This window comes from Epinephelus lanceolatus, chromosome 6 (genome assembly GCF_041903045.1).
Source record: "Epinephelus lanceolatus isolate andai-2023 chromosome 6, ASM4190304v1, whole genome shotgun sequence".
NCBI classification, from domain to species: Eukaryota; Metazoa; Chordata; class Actinopteri; order Perciformes; family Serranidae; genus Epinephelus; species Epinephelus lanceolatus.
Window position 1 is genome coordinate 33824891 of NC_135739.1, and position 22185 is coordinate 33847075.

Genomic DNA, 22185 nt, shown 5'->3' on the forward strand with positions numbered 1-22185 from the left:
AAAAAAACAAAAAAAAAAACAAGACAAAATCATCAGTTTTCTGCTCTAACAGTTCTGAAGATATTACTCTAGTGATACATGGGCCCCAATTTGAAAATCTGTACCTGGATATACAGTCTGGATAAAAATGTACCATCAATTACATAACACAAATAAATATAAAGACCCAAAGTGTTAAAGTGAAATAATCATATAGATTAGCATGTGTTTTTATCATATGTCACATTTTATCATTAAATCTCTGTCTCTGGAAAATGGAGATTTTGAAATTTAATAATTAAGAATTGTCAATCAATTATTTTTTTATTTTGCATTTGTTGTATTTTTAAGTCTTGTTAGAAGCATTTTTTTAATTCACATAACCACTACTTATGGTTTATCTGTTTGTAATTATTAATATGATTATAGATTTTATAATTATTTCATTTTAAACACTTTGGGTCTCTGATGTTGAGCACAAGGGGGCATCAGAACTGCACTTACACTGCAGGTGTTACTGCTTTTAGACAGTAGGGACTCCTCTTCCTCTGGAGTTTATTACTGATTCCAGAGAGGAGGGTTGTCAAACTTTTAGTTTCTATTCAAGTCAGGATACCTCAGCCACTGCTGCATCAAATTTGACCTTTTTATATTGTATTTAAGGGTAATGGTACTCCTGGATTTAGTATTGTACTTACATACAAAAATAATGGTCAATATGCAGCAGCAGAAGCCAACATATCCTGATTTTAAGTCCCTCGTTTCAGTATATAAGGCTAGATCCTACAATTCTCATACAACTTAAAAGCATCTGAACATCAACTCCTGCCCGTTACATGCCCTCGTTTATAAAGAAGCATTTCTTCCAATGTTTTTGAAGTCTCAAGAACGCATTTCTCAGACATCAAAGTGCTCTCACAGCCACAGAGGACATTATACAACTATCTTCACAGGCTGAGCTCTTCATGACAAGTAAACGGACTTTTATGTCTAAAATTGGTGCAGTAACAGCAGAAACATATTTTCCTTATCCAGGTACAGATTGCAAGAATCATAGGTGTATCCAGGTACACTTTTTAATATCAGATAAGTTCAGTAAGTAAAAAAAAGCAAAGTAATTTCCTGTGTAAATGCGGCCTGATAAGATTCTGTTGGGTTGCACGACAGAGTGATCTAACTGGAAGTTTCAAAATGTCCTTATGCTCATTGAAATGTCCTGTAACATTATAAACATCCTGTTTATGTCAGACAGCTCCCATCTGCACTGTTGCTTTTCAGGTCAAACACAAAAACAGCTAACACGGAGCTACATCCTCCCAATTATGTGTCTGAGATCAAGTAAAACATTGTGGGAAGTTGCCATGTTCAGGTCATGTACAGGACTCACATTTATAATGATATGTCAGAGAAGTTCAAAACAAACACAGAAAAAAAAAAAGGTACCACAATAATAAATAGACACTTTCACTGTCAGTTGAACCTGTATGAAAAGAGATGATATAACAGGCCCAGGTGTGCATCAAACAACGTGTACCGTACAGAAAATAAACAACTGACGAAAACATTACTGACTCTCTGATTTGTTGAAACAGTAACCATAGCAACAGACAAATCCTATGACTCAGTATGTTTCCTGTCTGAGCTGAGGCATGTACCAGTCGTTGTTGATGTCAAGTTTAAAACGGTTGTCTTGAAACATTTCTACATTTCACCTACTTTTTTTTTGGAAGAAGAGACGCCAAACCAAGCATAAATTTTTTTTTTACCTTTGACCTGCGGGCAACATGTGACCACTGAGAGCATACAAAGAGCTTACAACAATGCTACGTACCATACTTCCTTCAACCAACATGGCTGCCACACAAGAAACACAAACACACACAGATTCACACACTTCATCAACAGGTGGACAGAACAACATAACAGCAAAAACATGATTCAGATGATTTCAATGGTGACAGACGAGTAATGGTTTGAGAAACAACTAAATGTGGTTTTGATATGTGACTTGTGCAAATGCTCTGCTATTCTTTTCATCTCTGTAGAAGCTGAGTTATATTCATCTGATATAGCTATCTCTCTAAAGATAGAGACATTCTGCTGTCTGGGTCGACATGCGGCAGCCGTGATTTGGAAAAGCGTCTCGCCATTAAAGCCATTTTGTCTTGTTTAGGAAAGAAAGGGAAAAAAATTGGTACCATTATCTGATCTGATATTCGGGTAATATTTTCAGGCGACTGAGAGGGATGATTCTCCCTATAAAACCTCATTAAGTCAGCTTTCAGCACTGACCCCGTTACCTCAAAATACTCCCCAAGCGTCGCGGTCTTTAATGCTAAGATGCTTTTGCTAACCCGGCTGAATGAGAAAAAGGCATTCAAGGGGAACAAGATTCCAGACACTAAGTAACAACAGGCTCAAACAGCTTCAATCTGCAGTACCTTTGATAATCTACAATATAAGCTCTTGAAAATGTATGGCTTTTCAAACAGACCCCATCCGGCCTCCTTCAGAGCAATGCAGCGGGGAGACAGGGGCCTGAACAGTCTGACGAGAAAGCAGCACTAACAATAACGATAGTCTTCTTAACAACGATATAAGCTTCTGTACAATCAGGCACAAAAATAAACACTTTTTTCTTTAAACTCCAGTTTGAATCTTTTGGTCTTTGGTTCCATGAGAGAGATGAATCTCCTTGTACAGTATCTACGGAGTACTGTAGGTCCTAAGGAAACTAGTCTAGACGTTAGCAGAACCAGTAAAGCTCTGAAAGCTACAGGTCTAACTTTTTCCCTTTCCATCTGAATGAGAAACGAAGGTGCAGCGGGGCCAAGGGCTCAAAGAGAAAGTTAATGCAGCAGTTTATGGAAGCAACATGATGTTCGGCCTTAGCTGCTAGCTGACATCTCAGAGATCCTCCTCCCCCTAATGTAGTCTGACTTCACGGAGCTTCTGTCCTGGTGCTACATCCTGGATATCAGGGTCTATAAGCCACCTCAGTCCTGTGTTGAGTTTAATCAGCATGTCGAAACCAGCTTGTTTAGGTTACAGTCCTTACAGGCTGCATTGCTTCGAGCAGGACTGCTGCCTGACATCAGCTAGCAAGATGTCCATCAGAGTCTCCATTCTGTGTCTACAAATATATATATGAGACTTACAAGGTCATTTTAATGCCAGTTGCATGAAAAAATAAGTTTGGCAACTGTGCTGAAAAAATAAATAGCTGCATTAGAGTTCATGTACCTGGGCTGATCTCAGAGGGGAGCACCTGTGAGCTGACATATCTTCTTTTGACCTTAAAAAATGTCCTGAATTTAAATGTTTTTCGATACTTTTGCAGGACTTTCAGAAACTATATGCAGAAGGGATCTGCTCAGAGGTTGATCGGGTCTTCCTTCATGAGTAGCTCCACAGATGTCAGCTTCATGCCACGCTGACTTGCGCCACACTTCATGTTTTATTTCCTTCCATGTCGCAGCTCCCGTCTGATGTCCTTCTCAACGTTGCTACTAAGGACTGATTCACTGGGGGAAACAAATTGATGAAGAAGAAAGCAGCCTGCTGCATCAAGCTGAGTCCTTTGGTTTCACAAGAGTCTGTGTTGCATCCAGCTGAGAATGTACTGAGCTTAAACTGAAGTAAGTTTATAAAATAGAGGCAGGAGGGTGATTATATTCTCCTAGTGGAGTCTCCCCCAGCTCTGCCTGTTACAGTCAGCGGCCCTGGGAGTCAGCAGTGGGTGGCCTCCATGGGCGACAGCGTCAGGATACTGCGATCGTTGGAGTAGAAGTTCTCCGTATCGCTCCAAGACCTGAAAACAGGCAGCAGTGACTGAGGGTTAGGAGACTAATGTAGCATGTGCGTGTGATTGTGTGTGTGTATCTGTGTGTAGTAGGGAGACGGGGTGAGCCAACACACTGTTGTCCAGAAGTCTGCGATTATCATCTACACAACTAGGCTGTAAGAAGCAGAGAAGAGCGAGGGATGGAGGAGTGAGGAGTTAGTAATGGGTGTGATGGTGTTAGTGATGAGTATCTACAGTCTCGCCTCAGGAACTCACACTAATCCAGGTCTGTCAGAGCAGACACACTTTAGGACAATTACATTTAAACCAAGCATTTGCTTCAACGAGCCACTGGGTTCTACGAGAACACACTAATTAATTGCCAAAGCTGGAACAGCTTTAGTTATCTAACAGGAAACATTCCTGTCTGCCCTGTCCTTGCCTTATTCTTTGGGTTTAACAGTACAGGTCTCAGAGTGTTATGCAATAACCAGGGACGTTCCTTTTCTTTTATCCAAAACACCTACTGATGACATATCCAGTGAACTTTTGATAGAGGCATGGCTATTTTTTCAAGTCCAGGTAAAGCAAAAATAAACCTGCTCTGACTTTGTCCAACCATAGAAAAATGTGTCATTAAACACCTAGCCAAATTTGAATGATTAAAAAAAAGTCACCAAGTATATGAAATTAGGTTTGTGAAAAATAAATATTATTCACTGCTCTGGGAGCGTGTCCACTAGGGCTGTGTATTGGCAAGAATCTGGCGATATGATACGTAACACGATACAGGGGTTAAGATTCAATATATCACAACAGTGTGTTTGTATTTTTCACAAAGTGGTAAAGCAGTGTTCCGATTAAGTTATCAGGAACTTACAGAAACATTGTGTGCAATACTCCACCTTCTCTTCCCCTTTCTCTCTTAAACCCACACACAGTGCCACAAAGTGTGTCTGTCCTCAGTCATGACAACTGTGCTGTTATAATGCATAAAGTTTATAGTTTGAGGGGTTTGGTCAGGTGTGGGTGGTTGATTGAGACATTTTTTTGTGGAGTGGCTCCTAAAATGGGTTGGGTGTGTGCTTTCACATCTGCCCCGTTTGGTTTGGTTCAATCAAACTCAAGTTCGGCGTATCCGATGCATCAAAACATTGTTTTCTAGCTGGAGCCGCGCCTCGTTTTTAAACTGTATGGTTTGCCTAAAATGAACAATGCAAGCAATATAGTACACGATGACCAGCGCTAAAATCAACCTGCGTAGTTGCCTCCATTGTGACATTAGAAAGTGTCGCATTTATCTGGCAAGTGTACTCTTCATCAATGTTTTTATGGATTTTTCTCACATGGAAATTCTGACCAATCAAGAGCAGCTTTCTCACGCAAGGCATTTGATCCGGTCCGCTTGTAAATGCTGCCGTGAGAACACGAACCAACTCTAGACAGCGATGCAACTTTGTAACAAAATAAGTCCCTGATTCGGACCAAAGCGGGCAAACTCTAGGTCTGAAAGCACCCGCAGTTAACTTGGGATTGAGTGGGTGAGAAGAACCACTGATACTCTGCTCTCTTGTGTTTATACAGAGTAGAGGAAGGTAAAGTCTTAGTATATCCACTCTAATCTCTTATTTGCCTCAACAGAATCGGCAGTGTGGAGCCATCGTAGCTCGATGTTGTTGCACTGCTTTAAATGCAAATGATGCAAAGGTCTTCAGTGCTGAGATGGTCTCAAGGGTTAGATTTGATGAAGCTGTTCAGAGACAGCTCCCTCGACTTTAGGTTCTGTACGTCTCCAACCTCTCACTTCAAAAGTGATGGTTAAGGTTCTTTGTTGCAAATGCTTGGTGCTTCTTAAAACACAAAATTAATTTTATTGTACTGTATGCTTTTGGAAACCAGTTTTGTTTTTCTGATTCTGTCTGTGGTTTGTTCTGAGAGGAGGCGAGACTTGAGCTACTCAACTCATGGATAAAATCAACACAAGCATCATAAAGAGAAATAAATCATAATAAACAAGCATCATCAACATTCTTGCCTCATGTATCCACTCAAGATAAGCAGGACTAGCAGCTGACTTTCTGCAGGTAAAATATAATATATATAATCCCTAAGTTTAGCTGGGTATTTAAATATCACTTTTTTGTATTAGAAAAATAGGTACCATACTATCTTCCACAATATTAAACATATATGCATATAGTATCAAATCTAGTGTATATACTTTTATTTAGAGACATGACAGAGGCACAGTCCCTTTCTGTTATTAGCTTAGCAGGCTGGATCTCCTTTGGAAATATCTAACAAAGACAGAACTAGAACACGACCTCATCCACTTAGACCACTCAAAACATTTCCCAACAAAGCTGCCAGTGCTCAGGCGACACAAGAAAAAAGCACAACATGGATACATCATGAAAGTCACAGCTTGTTTGGATTGTAAAGGTCACAAAGCAACCAACGCCATGCTGACTCGCATCAAAGTATAACCAGAGTCAATGATCAGAGCTTCTACCTCAAAGCACCAGCAGGGAGGAGCAGAGAGAGTGTGGTTCAAACAGTGCCTCCGCTCTGGGTGCTACGGCTCATCTTCACATGACTGCACGAGTAAAGCCTGAAACGCTGAATAGTTTTATAGCTCAAAGTTTGACGGGAGGACAACTGCACCTGTCCATCCACATCTTCAGATATTTTTTGATTCTTAAATGTCAGCTGCTCTGAATAACTCTCTTGTGACCTTTAACTTTGACACTGCTCTCTGAGATGAAGACAACCGTTTTAAGACCTGGTAAACAAGAAAATAGGGACACCAAGGGACTTTAAATAGGCTGATGACTCAAATGCTGGTTTGACTGGAGGCACTCTCACGTGCTTCATCACCAGCTCGGCTGTCTAGTGGGGCTTGGGTCAAACTAAAACATCAGTGCTAAAACCATCGTTGCTCCCCGGGTTACGGCAGAACAAAGAGGACGTTAACACTTTTGGGATGAGCCGGTGGGAACATGAACCCAAGAAAAGAACAGAACAGGCAGATTTCTGACAAGACAAAGCTCACAGGGGACATTAACAGCACATGAATAATTAATCTGGAAGGTCGAACAACATTATGCAGATTTCAGACATAGAAGGACAAGGACACAGACAGACAGAGAGGACAGAAAAAAACGACAAGTGCAAGAGGAGGAGTGTGAGAGGGGGCACAGATACATACAGGTTTACATTGTATACAAAGTACCAAAGGCAACAGCAGCCCCCATGCAACAAGACAGAGTCTGGGCATTCTTGTTTTGTAGCCTGCAGTGGACAAGACAGGTGGAGTTACATATGGTCATTTAAACCAGCAGAGACGGTAAACTCCACCCACCTGGAACACCCCTGGCTATAAAACTAGCACGCCCCCGAAGTTGGCCTCTTCACAGAAGCACATATAAGGCTTCAGGATCCAGTAGAAAAAGACTATTAGATACAGGAAGTAGCAAAAAAGAAGACTCTGAGACTACATTTCCCAGCAGCCTCTCTGGTTTAGGGACTCCTTGTTCTAGGAGAGGAGGAGGATGCAGAGCAAGGGATGTCAGTCAGCAGCTGAGTTTCCATCCAAGGATTTTTTTGTTATGATGCTTTAAGACGAACAGATGTTTTAACTTTTAATCAAATTTCCAAAGTTCAACAAACTGGTTTGAAAGCAGACTTAAAGAATTAAGTTTGTTGATGAAATAATCACGGAGGTTGGTTCAGCAGCTTACAAGAGACTTTGAACGTTTTGATTTCTATCTGGATTCATGCCTATTAATTAATGCATCTAATTTAAATAAATATGTATTGTTTTTTGATGTTCAAAGGAATACTTAACCCACCAATCAAATATTTGCATATTACTTACTCACCCTGTTACCTTTGATATGTGCAGAGAACTTTTTTCTTGCATGCTTCCATGATGAATGAAGTATCCAAAAACTGAGACAATTGATGAATTAAAGCTGTAGGCGACTGCATTTAACAACAGGAAAAATATATCAAAACATAATCAATCAAACATAACTAACCCCTAACCCTCACACAAGCTGTGCAGTATAATCCACGTCTCATTTATCTGGTTATGTGCATGGTACTTGAGAAATCAGGATTTGTCGCACACGATGTATTGTTGCTCCCGTGCTTTATTCCCACACCAAACAAATAAGCTTATTTGTTTGGTGTGGGAATAAAGCACGACAAATCCTGATTTCTTACGTTTTCCCTTTGATGTCAGCACCAATTGAAATAAGTTGATTTGGAGGATGTGCATTTTTTATATTTGTTTCACTATGTGCATGGTACTTCCCACACAAACAGCCCTTTCTGATGGGGAACTGAACTAAAAGTGAAACCTATATTGTCTTTAAAGCCAAATGTCACTGACATAAAAATAATTTTACCTTGCTGAGCAGAGGAGCTGCTGGTCTAAGGGCCTGTATGCAAGGTCGGGCGCTGGGTGCTACCAAAGATACTGGATTACTACACCGTCTTTGGTGCTACTTCTGTGCCTTTTTTATGCCAGCTTTCAACTGCACAGTGACAGGTTGCTAAGCTACTTTAACAAGCACTGTATTAACGCCTATTTACCTGAAATCCTGAGTGCAGAGCTGATCTTATTCAGCTATAGGTGTGTGGCCATATCGTCCGTGGGACAGATGAAAAGCTGCGGTAGCCCTGCACTCTTCCATATTTATCACAACTGATATTTACAGAAGAAGAGAAAGATATTTGTTGGCTGTGATTGGTTGTTCCTCGTCACATGACATGCGGTGTGCGTTGCTGCGTTCCAAAAGTTGAATTTATCTCAGGGCACAGCTGTTGCGCTCTGAAAAAAGGATGCTAGGGAATGAGTGTGCGCCCCGACGGTGTTGCTCTGGCATTTTAGCACGTCTGCCGGACATCTACATTGAAAACAATGAATTAGATGGTGCAAAAAAAGTGTGCGGTCTCTTACACTGCCTTAATCAGTTAGTTACCCTAGTTTCCCGGCGCAGCGCAGGGTGGCGAACCCCGCGCAGAGCTAGTTTCGAGCAGTGCAACCTGAGGCGTGCTCAGTTTGGTAGTTTGGCAGACCGAGGTGCACTGAGATGGGTGTGGCGGTGCAGCAGGGGGAGGTGTCGACAGATCCAGCTTGGCGCAGTGACAGTTTCGTGCCAAAAGGCTTCGCCGAAGGTGCGCTACAAGCTCTCCAGCTGAAACCAGGTCTACTGTCAGCGCAGGGGGAGCGCAGCCGGTGTAAGCTGAAGTTTGGCTGACCGGCGGACAGTGCGCACACGTCACCAAAACCTCACAGGCAGGTTTCCAGAATATCAGGCACATTAACAATGTAATAAATACCCAAAAAAACACTATTCAATGCAACTATCTGCAATCAGCACATAAATGTATCTCTATATCGACTGTCCCGTCACATCTGATGTCAGATCAAAGGGGACTGGCACCGTTTAGCACGCGTAATGGAAACCCAACCTGATTTGATTAACACAGCTGCTCTCAGCCAACCACAAACAGCCACAGCATCAGATAGGGAGTATATATTCAGGATCTGTCATCTTAGAAAAGTCAAAAGAAAAGAAACAGAGTGAGACTGCGAGAGAGAAGGAGAGAGCACGCACGCACCAGAGAAATGCAACATTGATTTACAATTGTGGTGACCTCCTCCCAGGCTACCTTTGCATCATCAGCCCGTGGAGGTCTGCTCGCAGTTCCGTATATTCGGACACTGCCAGCTTGGACCTCCCAGACCAAAACATTAGTTTCCTCCTGGGAGAAGTTTGGCCGCCTGACGCTGCTGCTCTCTTCTGCCATGGCGAATTGAGTAAACTCTCATTACACCTTCGCGCGGCGCATTTAAGAGCGAGGAGAGGGGCTCATTTGATTGGTGTGATGTGTGTAAAACCCACTCCACGCCTTCTCTCCTCCCTCTTTCCGACTTGCGCAGGTAGGAGGGATGGAGGTGGGAAAGAGGAGTAGCTGCGCCAGGCGCATGGTGTGCCAAACTTGCAAAATCCGCCTGGCCACACCTAGTTGGCGAAGCGCAGGTGTGCTGTGCCCCCGTCTCGCCCGGTCTGCGAAACTAGAACCCTTTGTGTTATTGTTCGATTTTGGTGTTTCAAAGGGCTTACTTCAGATTCAGTCAAACAATAACACAGACAAACTGATTGAGGCAGCAGAAGACATACTGCAGGAGTTGTGTGAGAGTCTGTAAACAGATGTTTAGATGTATTTTTGCTGATGTTAAACATTGACCCCTATGACTTAAATTTATTGGAATTTTCTCAGTTTTTGGATTCCTTGTTCACCGTGCAAGCATGTGAGTCTTCTCAAAGTCCATTACACAAATTCCATGTAACACGGGGTGAGACATTAATCTACAAATGATCATTTGGGGGCTTAAGTATCCTGTTAAACAAACCTTTATCAAATTGTCTGTTTTATCAGGACTATTTTTTTCCCCCACATGTATCAGGTCTGAGTAAAATTTGTTTGACATTTGGATGGAGACGCAGCTGTCAGGATTTGACAACTTCAGACGGGTATGTAGCTCAATTATTACTAAAAAACATCTTTGACTCTTGGCATCCGAGGCCCTTCCTGCTTTGTCGCCCCTAGCCATGATTCAGCTGTGACCAGATTTTAGCGCTGCAACAACAGGTCAAGACAAGCAGCCAGCTATGGTTGGGCCTCCACTATATAACAGATAAATACTTTATGCACCATATAAGTTTGTAAATATGCTTGCTATATGTCCCTTCCAGTCATTACGTACGTTATATAGGACTGGGTGAATACATTCCCTTTCCCCTATGGCAGTATCCTAGCATTAAGGCTAAATAGGGGCCGAGTCTCACTAGTCTTTCATTTGTTCTTTATGGGTTTATGCTTTATTTCCTCAAACCCACAATGTTAAGAAAAAAGAGGAGAGGGACAAACGAAGGTATGTGGAAAGTAAACCAGGGGCAATAAGGTTGAGAGGGGTGAGAGGAGGGTGAGGAGAGAAGGAAAGGAGATGATACTAAGGGAAGGAAATGAGGGATAAAAACAAACCTTCATATAAAGCCCCATTTCTATAAATTGATTGTGTCCTTTTTCAATTTAAAATAAAGCACACAGAGCATTTTTATTTATATTCATTGTTTATATTTATCCTTGTGGGAGTATAAATTGGCTGCTGTTTGCTCAGTTGGATGAATTCAATTGGCTGCTTCGTGCCAAGGTTAGAAAACAAATCAATCATTCCAACAGGAAGAAACTCATCTAAATTGAACAATGCATTTAGTGGTGATTTGACCCTGAAGTGATCAGAATACTTTCCTTTCTTTCAGTGAAGTGACCCTGACAACAAATGAAATTTATTATTTTATGAAGCATATCCCATCTACCGCAGTCTGAGGAATAATGAAGGGTATAAATATCAAGATGTAGGACCCATTTTATGCTCCTGACTGGGTGAATCAAAGTTTAAAATATGCCACAAATGTTAATTATTTGCAGACCGGCCTGGCACAGAATAAAATCAGTTACAATGAGATTTTGTTACAGCCTGTCACAATTTTATGTCTCTACAATGAGATTGCTCGCTGTATCCCCATAGGCCTGACTGACTGGGATGTCACAGTCCTCTACTCGACTACAGAGAGTCTGCAGGTTGCTGTCCAGAGGGGCTGAAGGGAGGAACACTGCATCCCTTTGTTTGACCTGCATGCTGTCATTACCTTTACAATCATACACACGCACAGTCATGAACGAACAAACATGCGTGCCTCTGTGCAAAGTCCACTGCAAAAGACTCACACACGAACAACAAGAATGCTACATCTTCATTACTGATGTAATCAATACTGAGAGTCCCAAGCTGGTTTGGGGAGTATTGACTGCTCAGCAGAAAGGGCCAATCAGGTCAATTAATCAATGACCCCACTGAGTTGCTGGGATTCAGGCAAAAAGACACAATAACACTGAAACTGCAGATTGGACAACCCAGCAAACTGTGAACTCAGCTTACTCATCTTTTAAGCTGCACTAGGCAAAAACTTCTCATGAACCCCCCACAAAAAAAAAAGAAAAAAAAAATCAAGTTATTGGTGTTTTATCATCCTTTATCGCAAAGTGGAGCTACAGCAGAGAACAAAGTTGTATCTGCACTTACTGAGAGCTCACTGACATCATGTTTCATAATTGTTACCCCATTCTGCTCTTTAGGGCTAAATGCAAGATTGCAAAATGCAGCTTGAAAGCTAAGTCGCCAAACCTGTCACTTATGAAGCACTTCCACGTCTCTTCAATCATAGGTTAAAGGGACAGTTCACCCAGAAATCAAAAATACATATTCCTACTCTGACCTGTGGTGCTAATGTGTGAGTTGCTGAATGTTGGAAATGTTGGATGTAGAGATATCTGCCTTCTCTCAGATATAATGGAACTAGATGGCACTCGGCTTGTGGTGAGCATAAACATGAAACATAAAACTACTTGCTTCAAGGTCTGTAGATTATCATGAGCAACCAGGTCATGCTTTCTGCAAAGAGACATTACTGTAGACTTTTTCAAATGTATTTGTTTTGGTGCTTTAAGCACCACAAGCCAAGTGTCATCTAGCTCCATTATACTTAAGAGATGGCAGACATCTCTACGGCAAATAACTCCAACACTCTGCAACTCACACCAAAGAAATCTCTATTAATAAACAGCACTACAGGTAAGAGGAAAAATATGTATTTTTGATTTTGCGCTGAACTGTTCTTTAATACTAATAATGTGCACACCCAAAGTTGGTGTTTGTATCATACACTGTTCAACCAACAAGCCATTATCATCTCAAGTGGAGAAGGCCTCCAATGAACAAGTGGAACTACAAGACAATATAGGAGTCAACCTAAAGCTAACAAGTCAACTTAGTCACTGACATATAGACATCAGTGTCATCTGTTAAAGTGCATTACATATTGGTCAGTTTTCCTTGAAAACTGGCTGATCAGGCTTAATTTGACACCAACCTTTGATTTTCAGGGGATGTGAACAGAAACAGGAGAGAGACAGGACAGACAGAACCACAGATAATAGCATAGATAATTAGGACACAGACAAATGGGCTAATAGACAGACCCGCCCTAATGTAAGGGCGACATAGACAAGACAGGTTACATGTGTAATACTGAGACCTGTTGGGTGCCTGTATATCACAACAGGTCTCAATTGTATGGGCCTTAATAAAAATACTGGAATCCAAATTCTCCCTGGCTAGACTGCAAAACATCCACATGTGCATGCTTTGTAGAGGCCATTGGCCCTCACAACCCATTCACTCATTGGTCTCTATGATTTGGTTACAAGGTGTACAGATATATATATCCGATAGTACACTAATGTGGACATGAGATTAAGCACATCTTTCTGCCTGCTTAATCAAAATGTTCAAACCCCAGACACAACACGGACTTTGATGGAAATAAGAAACTCATAACAGTGCAGTCCATGATGGCTTGATCCACACACCTTCAGTATCTAACTCCTCGTTTGGTTCTTGTCCCAGAGTCATGATAAGCTGCACCCTAAAAAAAAGTGACCGTCTAAAGCCCTGCTCCCCAACGACTGTACACCCAACCTGCAATGGATCTGAACAAGAAAGACTTACAGTAGAGTTGTAGCCACATTAGGGGCTAAAACAGTCAGGACTGCCCAAATTTTTGACACCAAGAGGTGGTGCCGGTTCATCTGGGTTCATAATCATTGTTTCTTGTTGTCGTCCGCCCCACCTGTTGCTGCGGCTGGATGTGTGGCAATGGTTGGCGCTGGCCTGGCACTGCCCGGTCATTTGCTCCAGGAGGCGGGCCAAGCGGGAACAGCCGCTCTGCCCATGTTGGTAGCAGCACAAGGACTCCACACAGCTGAGGGCCTGCGCCTGGGAGGCTGATAGAGACTGGAGGGAAGAGAGATAGCAGGAGAAGGAAAGGGTGATGTGAGAAGTTGGTAGCATGACAGAGGAGTAAAAAGAACAGAGGACAAAGGAAAAAGCAGATGAGAGGGAAAGAGAGAGACGCCAGTGGACAAAGAGGAGAAAAGAGAGGAAATTAGTACCGATATAACACAGGTTCAATGTCACATTCTGACAGGATGATGGATGACTGGAGGATGACATATTGCATGCTGTCACACGAAGAATGATGAACTGGGAAAACATTTAAAACATGCTACACATGGGGCTGAAATGTTGCAAATAAATATGTAAATGATAAAACCTGTAAACAAAGAAATCTTTAAGAAAACAAACAGAAACGATCATAATGTCAAATCAAGATTATTTGCGGTGTATTTTAGAATGGTTGTCATGTAGATTAACTCTCCGTCTTTGTTTGGAAATCACATCAGTGTGAAGAACTAGACAACTACTCATTTCCAAAGAAGGGAAACTTGAAACCAGGATCAGGATTATATGTTTTCCAAATGCAAAGTTTACTGTAATGTCTTTCTTCTAGGTTTCTAATAGTAGGCAAACATCTGGGATAGCCAGCCTACTTCTGGTTTTAAATAAGTACTAAAGGCTCCAACACTATCATATGATGAATGTGCATGATTTGAAACGAGACAGTGTTAGCATCCATCTTAAGCTTTTTCCTTTTATAGATGTGAAAACCAGTAAAAACTAATGTAGAAGTTGACATTCACTGCACAGAAACCTCTCCCTGTCTAATATTCCACTATTAATCAAAATATGACAATATCACAAATTGGACACAGGTCACATAAACAGCATATTTTGTTTGGATATTCCGAGTTAGGCCTCATTTCAAATGTAGCATTTTCCAATTAAGACAGATGTGATATGCCCCTATTATTAAGGTGTTAGGATAATTTTTTTTGGACATGTTTACAGCACATTTGGAATATGCATCTCGGCTGGGGGTTTTACATCAGTCTGCAACACATGACCTCATGCCTGTTTTTCGGTCAGATTTGTGCATTGTACAAAAACCAACAAGCCAACAGTTTCTGAGGCTGGGGTAGAGATGCATGCTCAAGGAATAAAAGAGGGAGGCTGTGTTTGCAGGGTTGCAAGTCCACCACCCGTGGAAAACTTATAAAAAAATAATATCTTGTGGCAGAGAACCAAAATGGCACAAGTGGCTCTAGCTGCTCCACTTTTGTATATTTTGACATGACAGACGACATGTTAGGGCACTGACTCCTGTGAAACACAGCTGAGAGTATCTGTGGCTGTATGTGAACAGGAATATTAATGAAATGTTAATTTTATTAGCGAATAAACAGCTTAGTAGGAATATCGTCTTTTTCTGAAAAAGGGTAAAAACTGGAAAACATTTTGTGCATAAAAACATAGTCACTGTCTAAATAATAATACTGAAAATATATTTAATGACTAATCAGACTCTTCAATGAGCCAGTGATGCATTAGTAGACAAAGCTGAATGAAGTTGCTGCCTGGAAACCTGCAGGGTCAGGTGGCTCTGTTAATCTGAGTCAGCACCCGAGAGAAAGAGAGACAGTGTGTGTGACAGAGAAGAGAGAAAGTGAGGAGCAGAGAGACAAAGAGGAAACAAACACAGTGTGAGGTTACATTCATGTAAGTTTGTATTCTGTATGTTCCTTTTCCACAGCATAACAAGACAACATAATCATAAGTCTATAAATGAGCTTCAATTTGTACTTTTTGTTATTGTTAATTAAAAGGTTTGTGTAGATTATTCTTAGAATTAAAAATACCTCTGGGGCACAGCAACTTTTCAACTATTCTCTGTTTTAACAGTTTCTTTTATCATATGAAAAGCTAAATGAACACTAAAAATGCTTGTTACTGCTATAATCAGCCAGTCAAGGTATTTTGAAAAAATAACCTTTGTAGTACGCTTTATCATTTTTTGGCACCTGTGATATATCCCAAATGTGTCCTATTTTGTAGCTAAATGTGTGACCTGTGTATCCACAGTGTTTTGGATTGAGTTGTTGCCGCTGTTACATTTCTCTGCAGCAGAAATCGGAGAAACTGTTGGCATGAAACCAAACTTCTGCTTCTTGGCTGGCAACAGCAAAACACAGACAGAACACCGTGATTTATTCTGGCAAGATCAGGTGTCCCCTGGATAACAGATCTGTGGTTTTGTTCCTCCTCCTTGAGAAGATGTTGCTTTTTCCCCTTTTGAGAAAAGGGACACAGATTGGCTCTTGTTGCAGTAACACAACAGTCACCATTTAAGCAAGGAAGAGAAGTTGTAGAATATGATTATTCCAAACACACATACAGTCCAAACCACAGTAAAAGCAGTTGCAGCAGCCAAACCACAGCTGTAACCGTGGGTGGTTATGTATCCTAGACTGGTGTTTATCTGTTAGTGTAGTGTCCTTGGCCAATCTTTGTTGGTAAGACCACGTAGGTGATAAACAGTCAGCTTTTCATTAACTCTAAGATGACTGATTTAGCGTGCATTAATCTACCAATCGAATCAATCTGTGAAGAAGCAATCAGTCATCACAAGGCTTGTAAATCAGAAGCAATGGCAGCTGAGATACTGCAGTTCTCAGTGGCAGTCGTGTTACAGTAAAACTTGCTCCCCTGTGCTGTTTACAAGAGATGAACAAGAAAGAAGCATGTGTCTGAGAAACTTTGGTGCAGGTAATTTTTTTAGTTCTAGAGAAGCAGCAGCAATATAAAGCCTGGAGTGAAACCAGGCCAAACCTTACGATTAATAGCTCTCTTGAAAACTGAGGTTTTCCAAGAAAACGATGCCTAAGTTGAAGGTTTTGTCGTAAAATGACCAAGGCCTCAGTGACAGCTATATGGGTGACATCATCCTCTGGCTGATTTGCTATATCAGCTATAGAGTTCAGCTAAAGTTCATGTTCCCTGTCCTTTTATTTAACACATTATGTTGGTTCAACCCACTAAGACAGCAGCGTATTTTTGCCAAGATCATTTTGGTGACTGTCTGCCTAGGAAAATGTAATAATCTTGGGTTTTTTAAGTATGATATATGCTCACAAAACACACTCTGTATGCAGAGGAAGCAACACACTGAAAGTCTTAAATTATAGAACAGAAGAGAAAATAATATAAAAACTGTACTTTTAACAAAAAGGGGATTATATGAGATATCAAATACTTACAAATAGACAATGATACATCATTCAGGCTTCAATATGAAGTATTATTGTGATGGGATTAGATGGTTCAACAAATACAGCAAAGACAATGAAAGTCAGCATGCCAACAGCATTCTCTCTCTCTAAACTCTGATCCCAGATCTGTTTAACAACAGCGAGGGATGAAGTAAGACCAGGAAAGGATGGGGACAATAATGGTTGGGTGAGGGACTATGGGGTCATATCTGTGTAGAGAAGGATGAGGGTATTAAAGGAAGAGTAGGGATACATGGAGTTGATTGTGACTGGGTGGGATAGGATGGGGTCATTCAAACAGGAAGTGAGACCGACAGAGACATACAGGTATAGTATTTTTGAAATAAAAGTGCAGTGCAGGGGCAGCTGTGACATACAGCCATGAGTGAATGACTAAAGGTGCAGGTAGGTTTTAACCAAATATAAGGACATATGTGGTTGGCTGCAGCTTTGAGGGAGGTGCAGAGGGTTGGTTGGTCCTCAGGTGAAGCCATAATGCTGGGGCAGTGACAGTACGAGGAGGGACAATGGGAGTGAAGTTATGGTACTACCTAGGGGAGCAGGGGTCTGGGCCGGGGGCAGCAGGGGGAGGATAAGCAGCTAGCAGGTGCCAATTGTCCTCCCCTGGGCTCCGCTGGGCTTTAACAGGGTCATATTCTGGGCCGACTGAACCCTCACCCTCTTCCATCTGAAGGACACAAGATGCTTACAGTGAGCCCCGCTGGCTAGTCAAACAGCTCATCAGTCAGCCAGGTAGACTGTTGGTAGGTCAGACATCGACACAGCAACATAACCAGTAAAGCAAGCCTTTTAAATATCCAATCACACTGCAGACATATCCACAGCAGTGATTTTGTCTCATGTTAAGTCTTACTGTAAGTCAGCTGAGGCAATGCGAAAAGTTTCCTTTTTTTCATTTAGGATTTCTTTTGAAAATAAGTACATATTTTGAAAACCCAGTAGTAGGGCTGCACGATAATGGCAAACATGATAATGGCAAACATGATAATGGCAAACATGATAATGGCTAACATGATAATGACGATTATTTTGATCAGTTAGAATCATGATAATTTGTGACAATTATACAATGATTTTAGGGACAAAATATTTTTATTGCACTTTAAAGTTCAAATAATCAGAGTCCTGCTATAACTTTGATGTTGTGCTACATTCTTGCTAATGTACAATTCTTTGAATCAAAATAAGACTTAAAATAAGGTTGTTCTTAATCTGTATTCAGTGCATCTCGTAGAAGCACAGTATAAATAAAAATCTTTAGTGGACTTATGTCTTTGGCCAATAAAATGCAATTGCATTGGTTATTTCAGTCCATCTTTGGGAGCCAGATGGATACAGCGATGCGCTGTGCATGGATGTCAAAGCTGATGCTGTACAGTACTGGGATGCAAATCATACTGCAGTTTGTGGGGTTTTTTTAGGTGGTTGAACAAGTTTTGTTGCTCTGTAGCACAGACACAAGTCTCATTCACTCTAAATCCAAAATATGTAGGTTACAATGGATCCATATAGAGGGACTAGCTTTTCACCTTCTGCTCCAGAACTTTGGGTTTCATTTTGCCTGTCTTGTTTCCATTGTACATCACTCTTCTACTCTGTACAGCCATGATGTCCAGGAAGGTTTTTCAAAGGTTACTCATGCAAGGTTTGCACGTAGTGGCATGACAGCTCTTTAAAACTGGAGGCTGACTATTATTTTAGGAAGTGCTTGATTTGATATGTAGCGAGGTTCTGGACAGGGTTCTGGGTTGTGGAAAGCCAAAAATCAAAATAAAGATGAATACTTGATTAATTGTGCAGCCCTAGACCCTAGTATAAAAGAAAATCTTATTTGATTCTTAAAATGTGTTTTTTTTTTTTTTTACATTTTGGTTTGTAAATCTATGGACTCAATACAAGACTAAATGACTGCAGATACAGTGGATATGTTTTTCAGTGCTTCTTAATTACAACCAGCAGATTAATCAGTCTGTTAGTAAGCAAGCGGTCAGTCAGTCAGCAAGTCAGTCCAGACTGCACTGTAGGGGGCCAGTTAATTACATTCTGACCCTCACCTTACAGTGCACTCTAATACCTGTATACATACAGTATACAGAGACCTAATCAATGCTGGTCCCCTTTTTAAAGCCCTTCACCAGTGACCTCACCAACAATCTTCAACATAGCAACAGAGTTGAGAGCAAATTTTTAGCTTACAAGGCAAATAAGAACCGCTGCTTTCTGCTGTTTCAAACAAGACACCGGTCTGCATCCTGGGTTTTATTCCCCTGCCACAGACCTGAGCCTCACCTTAATTGGCACTGTGAGATAATCATAAATCACTGCTTGAGAAGAACTCTGTCAGAAAATATGAGCGGGGGTGATGAGGTCACCGGAGGAGGGCTTTAATTCCTCACAAAAGCAGCGACAAGTGAACACAGAAAGAAGCTGCAGGCATAGGAAAGATGTCTCGGAGGGAACGCATCCTTCTAGTGCAGATAAGAGCAAATCTATTAGTATCTGAACCAATTAACCTGCTGCTGAATCTATCAGAGCTACAAAGCAGGCAAACAACGTAAAACCCAGGAGAGCCCTCTGGGTTCTTTGGCGATTACCTTCCTCTAATCTAATTAAGAAAAAAGAAAAGACTGATAGATACTGGGACTCATTTGACAGAACTGAATAAACTGCATTATACAGCACATAGACATGAAATCACGCTTTGATTTTAAACCCAGTAAGAGCATCTTGAGTAGTTCTACCAATCCAACAAGCATATTACTCAAACTGAGGATCTCTTTTTGCATAATGCGCTTTTTGTGCCTGCTATTACCGTAATGCACACAACACTTACAATCAGTCAGTCTACAGTTTGTTTCTCCTCATTGAGTTTGTGGGATGGGACCTGCATTGGCTGTTTTGTTAGTGACTTGCAACATACACTCAGTTGCCAGTTTTTTAGAATCCCCTCGCTGCCACTACTTCAAGTACTCCTACCTTTACAAAGGCAACAAAATATTGGAAATACAGTTCAACAGCACCACAAACTACAGCCTCCAAAATAATGTACAAGCTGAATCAACACCTCTCTGAGACAGTTTAAAAAAGAGCATTAAGACCTTTGTGAAGGTAGGGTTTATTGGAGGACTATTGTATTAGACTGCATTAGTATTGCAATGTGTGTGTACTGGCAACTAAGTGTAATGTAAAGAGCTATAACAATAAAATATAGGCTATTATTTGTATAACTATAGAGTAGCATTTCCCAGCAAGTGTTACAGAACCATCAGAGTTAACATGCCATACAGCTGCAAAGACAAAGATATGCATGCTACGACATTAGCCTCAAAAACCACACGAGGGCTGCAACTAACGACTATTCTGTTCTTAATTAATGTGCAGATTATTTTCTTGATTAATTGCTTGGTCTCTAAAATGTCAGAAAATAGCTTGTGTTATCTGATCAGCAGTCTAAAACCCACACATATAATTAAATATTTAATTTGATCTTGGACAGCTAGATATAAGCAAAATTAAAACTTTAATTGAGACAGAGCTTTCCAAGATCAAGAATTATTTTTGGCTTTTGGTCATTCCCTTCACTGAAGAGAGTTCACACTATGGCTGGCATTTCCCTTGCAGCCTGTTTTTAACGATATCCTCTATGACAGCACAAGATTGTCAAGTCATCAGCTGTGATAATAACAGAGCTGTCGGTCATGCTTCTACCAGGACAGCATCATGCTGCTGTATAAGGCAGCCCAGACCAGTCCAAGAGTCTGTCATGCAGCTGTGGTGGGGCATCAGTCTTGTGCTGTGGGTCTGCTGAAACCATGCTGGAAGACTGAACTCTGAGGTGAAGAGGGTGTCTCAGAGCGGTGAACCCAGTTTGACAGGGCTTGACTGGGCATAAGTCAAGAGTACAGACCATGCTATAGATAAAAGGGGGTGGTTGGGTGGATGGGCTGCACCATGCGACTGTATGATGCATCACTTTAACATGAGTGTGGCATGCCAGACTGCGGTTGTATGACAAGACCACTAGCTGATGGTCAGGAGGCGGGTCTGACCAGGTGCGCAGATTTGGGACTAATGCAGATGCAGGACGCCACAGTCAGAACAGCTCAGGGCCCTAAATAACCCTTGTATAGCAACATTACAATCACACTATAAAAAGTGTCGGGGGAAGAGTAAGAACTAAGTCACTCATTCACTCACTCATTCATTCATCTGTTTGTTCATGCAGTGGGAGGGGGGTGTAATGACAGTATCATGCTGGAACAGGCAGGAGAGGTGGATGTCTCAGAACACATTCTCTATGTTAGCCCCTCACTGAAATGCAACACATGCAGCAGCTGAAATGCTTGATGAAACATTCTTTCGCATTATGTCTTATGCCACGAGGCCCCAAAATATATAATTTCCCCCCACCCCTATCCCAATCACGGAGAATGCTGATTGGCTTGTCAAGGACATGCAGTCACAGATATAACAGAAAAGAAACTGTTCCAACAGTAACAGCACACGTCTCTGCAGTCAGTGTGCTGCCAGTGGTAGAAACAGGCCTCAGTGGGACTAAATCAAGTCCAGACCTGGGAGAAAGTACATTTCAGTACTGTCGAAACGATCATAAACAGGAGCGCTTGTTTCATAAAGCAATGTTTCTACTTTTTAGAGGCTGTCCATGTTGTGCTACAAATGTAGTCTCGTTCACCAGACCTTTCTCAAGAAAAGAAAAGTCTGGCTGGGCCGACTCTCACTTTGAGATTGGAGAAAAAAACGCCCCAGCTGCTTGTACTTCTTTCAACCAATCACAATCGTTCTGGGCGGTGCCACAGCAATGGTGCGCTTACAAAAATATTGCCGGGGGGAAACAGGTTTTGGTGTAACAGGCCCACAAAAATATCACCCACAGGACGCGAACCATGGCAGAAAAATGGCTACATCCCCGCAAGATCAAACACCGCAAAAGTTAGTAAAGGACGTGTTGAAAACGGTTGAGAACTGCTACACAACCGGAGGTGGTAGGGCGGGACTTCAGTGGGTGGCTCGTTCCGCCCAATGAGAGGCTGATCTCTGCAGCAAACTTCCACCCACTCAGACTACTACAAATGAGACTTTAACATTTGATTTTGAAATGCATCTTAATCTCTGCGTCTCCGATCTGCAATTAAATGCTTTAGAAAGATTAATATGTTTAAGACTCTGAATACTATCTGACATAAACTTTTTAAAGCCAGTATATGTTTGACCAGTGAAATCTGCATTATAGGTATATT

General features: G+C 41.4%; 1 protein-coding gene across 4 annotated transcripts in view; it reads right to left on the bottom strand.

Annotated features, from left to right (window-relative positions):
* Positions 1-3571: 3571 nt before the first annotated feature.
* Positions 3572-22185, bottom strand: part of atp11b (ATPase phospholipid transporting 11B) — a 60050-nt gene continuing 41436 nt past the window's right edge. For 2 of the 4 annotated variants that reach the window (XM_078168995.1, XM_078168994.1), the window contains 2 exons: positions 13410-13694; positions 3680-3790 (listed from right to left, as the gene is read on the bottom strand). In XM_078168995.1, the coding sequence (XP_078025121.1) occupies positions 13428-13694 (267 nt within the window). In that variant the 3' untranslated portion in view covers positions 3680-3790; positions 13410-13427. Of the gene's footprint in view, positions 3791-13409; positions 13695-17408; positions 17595-22185 lie in introns of those variants that run through there. The other 2 variants (XM_033620991.2, XM_033620994.2) reach the window with 2 other exon arrangements.